General features: G+C 40.3%; 1 protein-coding gene across 1 annotated transcript; it reads left to right on the top strand.

The window, feature by feature from the left end:
• On the top strand, positions 1-2,368 carry LOC113763608 (GDSL esterase/lipase At4g10955-like). Its single transcript, XM_027307475.1, has 3 exons — positions 1-167; positions 780-893; positions 1,273-2,368. The coding sequence occupies exons 2-3, from the start codon at positions 832-834 to the stop codon at positions 2,240-2,242; spliced, it is 1,032 nt and encodes a 343-aa protein (XP_027163276.1). The 5' UTR covers positions 1-167; positions 780-831; the 3' UTR covers positions 2,243-2,368.
• Positions 2,369-4,702: the final 2,334 nt, after the last annotated feature.

The following is a 4,702-nucleotide window of genomic DNA, read 5'->3' as shown; positions in this document are numbered from 1 at the left end:
TCCGGCTTCCATGAAAATTTCTTGAAGCACCTATCGCTCATCAGTATCTCTCTTTCCCACACAAAACCTACCTACATTGGTTGTTTGTAGGTATTATATGCACCTCGGAAACGACTTTGCCAGCGTCAATCAACCAACTGTCAGCAGAGGCTTTCAGTTGACCTGTGGTAATTGGATTGATCTTCACATATTTTTTCTCAAGTTTTTAAAACTAATTAGGGTTTTGTTTCGTTTATCACTTTATCGAATGCTACGCCATCGATTATAATGTTACGTGGTACGTGCTTGTTACTATTTACTTTTGTATTTCTGCTACGATGTTTATTGATTTCTTAATTTAACTGCGGAAAGATGATTGTTATGAACTCATGATATGAGGAGCTTTGAAAACGGAAAAGGGACATATGAAGTGCTAGAGGGCCAACAGATGCGATTATTATAGCTGACCTAATATTAGCGGAGATAAGACTACTGTTTTTTAAGTTGGATTTTGTGGACGAATGAAATTCATTCAAATAAAATTCCGACTGCCCACTAGTAGTATGTAACATTCCATGTTTCTGTTCAGTTCCTACTTCCTCAAAAATTGCATTTTAGTAGATTTTTGTGTGAAGACTGTGAAGTATTTAAAACATATTTCAATTTCCCGTGATACTTATAATTTGTCTAGAGCCTGTGAAGCATGACAAGAAGACTGTAATACGAACCTTTCTGAATTATGCAGCTGGTATATTCACTTTCTTTCTCTTTTCTTCTTCCCCTTTTTCACATTTTAGCAGAGTCATATCCCAGAATATCAGGAGGAAAAGAAGGAAGGGGCAGTTTCAACTAATGGCCTCTGACAGGGAGATTTTTAGTCTTTCAGGACCACTGAAGTTAACTGTGATCGATTGGTATGGCCATCCTTGTTAATAATTTGTTCGTTTAACTCGTTAGGTTTGCCTATGAGTTCAAACTCAAATGATGCGCGCAACTTTTCTATGGCTGGACTGGATATAGTTCTAATAGGATCTTTAAGAACCAGCAATCATTTGGAAGATGATTAACCTTTCAAATATCAACCATTAGGATGCGTTGTTGTCAGTATTCAAGGATCTGCTTTTCTGCCAACTAATAGCCTTCTATATATCTCATGATCAGAAGCAAGAAAATTTTGTGAGTTGTACAACTCACGAAATGATTTTCTGTCTACGGTGGATCAGTTCAGAGTCTTCTGTTATCCGCTCTTTGTGCAGTCAATTGTCCCTGAGAATAAAATTTGATGTCTTGCAGGACAAATGCCCATCATAGGAGGTCCATTGCGGCTAGCTTGGTTCAGGGCGTCTACATTCTTGAACGTGATCGGCAGGAGAACCGGCAAAGCGCAAATGCTCTTGCTTCTCCTTGGTGGGAATTCTTTAATTTCCAGCTAGTCCACGTGCTTGTGGATCCTGATGATCTGTCGTTCTTTGGCTCCATTTACGAACTGAGACTACCTCATTCCTCTTGCAACTATTTGGCTCAAACTCCTCCCAGATACGTCGTTGCTTTCAGAGGCACAATCACTAAACCAGGCAGCAGGTCACAGGATCTCAAGTTGGATCTCCAGTTCATGAAAAACAAACTTCAGCACAGCTCCCGTTTCCACCTTGGGTTGCAAGCTGTTCAGAGCATTGTTTCTAAAGCTGGAGGTGCCAATATCTGGTTAGCTGGTCACTCTTTGGGCTCAGCAATAGCGTTACTTGTTGGAAGGAATATGGTTAGGTTGGGTTATCATCTTGAAACATACCTGTTCAATCCACCTTTCGCTTCTCTTCCACTCGAAAAGATAAAGAATGAGAAGTTGAAGCATGGCGCCCGCATTGCAGTGAGTGTCATCACTGCTGGGCTTGCAGTTGCAGTGAAGCTTAACAGCCAAATGCCACATCAGGACGATGAATTTCGTGTTTTGTCTGCTTGGATACCGTACTTGTTTGTCAATCCATCGGATCCTATTTGCTCCGAATATATTGGGTATTTTACACACAGGGAGAAGATGATGACAATTGCCGGTGGCAAAATTGGAAGGATTGCAGCACAGAACTCCATTGCGAGTATCATATCCACTGCTAGGGGGAATAAGAGCGAAGCATGTCATCTCCTCCCTTCTGCATATGTAACGACTAATCTCTGCACTTGTCAGGATTTTAAGCAAGCTCATGGAATTCACCAATGGTGGAGACCGGATCTTCATCTCGAGTACAAGCTGCATCAGTACAGATGAAATTTGTTGATTTTGAAGGAAACGACAGACAACTCCTTTTGGGGAACCCGAGTCAAAAGACTAGCGTGTGCTTTGTCACGTTCATCTTGGGATTTGTTTGTCCAAAATTCATTTGTTCATTGTTTTCCCAGTCCGCTTAGGCTGGCCAAACTCGTACCTTGAATTAATTGTAAGATTTCCCCCTTGATTCAAACGACATCATCCATTCTTGAACTATCAGCATGAGCATGGGCACAGTGAAAGATCAAATAAGGAACATGGACGGTGAAGAATGCCAATCAGATTTATTTAATTGGAGTATTTGCTTGTCGAGTGATAGAGTGGTTATTTTATTTGATTTATGGTTTTATCATTCAAATCATACATCAGTGGAAATCGTTTATCGTTAAGAGTCAATTTCTAATGTGAGTCCAAATCATTCAGGCCTAATTTTTTGATGGATCTAAATACCAATTCAACTTGTTGCACTTAGGCCGTAAGAATTTCTTTACGCGAGCCCAAAGAAGTCAGGCCGAATCATTCCTTTTCTTTTTTTTTTTTTTTCTAAGATAATAAAAAAGCATGGAAGGGTCCGAGTTCCGGGTGCACTCACTCTGTTTTTTTTTATTTATTATTTTCAATACAGGAAATATTTCAATTTTGTCAGACTAGTTTTCCTGCGTCTACCCCTAAGGATACACAAGCGGTAGAAAGGTGATTCAAACACTCGATCTCATGACCTAACTAGATTGCTCCGAGACCATTCGAACCAACCTCGAGGGACGTGCATTCACTATGTTATAAATACCAAAATTTGTGTTAGTGGTGATGGCATTTCCAGACTTTTGTACCGAATGGACTCCCGAAATCGTATATCTGCTGTACTTTTGTTTAGCAAACCGGACTAGAAAGTACTCCAAAGAGATGCGGAAGTTTCATAAAATTGACTCGGCCGCATCAGGTGCCAGCAAGGAGGCAAGAATGATTTTAATTCAGCGCTGCTTTTGCCGGCTCTGCTCAATCTGGATAGAATATATATACATACATATTATAGAAGTAGACACATTTTTGCATGGACCACCCACCTTGATGATGGCGAATTCAATCGAAATTGATGAATCAACAACCATATGTGCTATGATATGCGTTGCAGTCTGGCAGATTGGCACATTTTTTAGTGATTAATTAGAATGGTAGGGACGCGAACGCGACCTGCGGAGCCATCCCAAATTTTAGCCACCGCTGCATTAAGTATTAACACAACACCCACCTGCAACTGCCGGCGCAAACCTCTCATGTTTTCCACCAGTTTCGTTCGTGCCAACAAAATCTCTTCCTGGCTGGCTGCATCATTATTATTATTGAGGGTGTTTACACTTTAATGTGTGTGTGTGTGTAACCGTAATCGTCCTCCCATCCCATGTGGTGGTGGTGGATGGTATGTCCGATCAATTGATTCGTATGCTATCACGATTACAATTTAGCCATGCATCTTTATGGCCCATTAAGATTGTCTCTTTAAACAAAATTCATCATCTGGCTAAGGGTCCTGCGGACGGCATTCACTTTTCAAAGCTTGTCTCTTTGAAAAAAATTCATCATCTGGCATCTGGCTAAGCCCTGAGGGGGTCCTGTTTGACGGTATTCGCTTTATTATTATCTGATGATTATCAGCAGCTTCTTGACGTTGTGCATGTGGGCAATCAATTCGACTTATAACGATGGTTGTGTTGTGTTTCTCTTCTTTATTTTCACCGCGTTAATTTCGCGGAAATTTTTACTATAAACGGGATTGGGATCGGGAGATCAACAAACTCCTCTAAAACTTGATTAGCACTTTAGAACGATGATGGTGGTTGTGTTGTGTTATATTGTTTGGATTAATTTTCTATACACCGACCGACAGTGTATACACTTTCATCATTGGATACACGACACATAATCCAAATTTGCATTTGAAACTTAAATTTTGCATACGTGTCATGAATCCAACCGTGATAGTACATATACACTATCAATGTATATAAGATTTACCGTTCAGGCGTGCGGTAACAGCTATCAACTAGTAGTATAAACGAATAATTGCTTTGTATTGTGGAAACTGAAAGGGCTCCATTTTCTTCATGCTACCCACCCTTTACAGAAACGCGAGGCAAGTCGCCATCCAACAGAAATTCTGGGTCACTGATCAAAAAACGACGCCGGGCTTGTTTAGCAAAGTCCATTGGCTTGTCAAAAGCGATTAATTGCTTCAGTTAATCACCGGAATCATAATTATTATTACGTTAGATGTTGATTTCTTCCTTCCTTCACTCGTGATCATGACTCATTTGGGACCCCTAAAGAGCACCTTTTCCCCCCCTTTTAGGTTTCCTTTTCATGTTGTCAATTATACATGATTTGTGGATTGTGGTGAATGGAATACACATGATTCTTCTTAATCCAACTTAATATAGAGTAGATGATGTTCCCAAAATGGAA

Source organism: Coffea eugenioides, chromosome 2, assembly GCF_003713205.1.
Source record: "Coffea eugenioides isolate CCC68of chromosome 2, Ceug_1.0, whole genome shotgun sequence".
In the NCBI taxonomy this organism is placed as follows: Eukaryota; Viridiplantae; Streptophyta; class Magnoliopsida; order Gentianales; family Rubiaceae; genus Coffea; species Coffea eugenioides.
The sequence above is the reverse complement of the archived record's forward strand: the minus strand, read 5'-3'. Positions and strand labels throughout refer to the sequence as shown.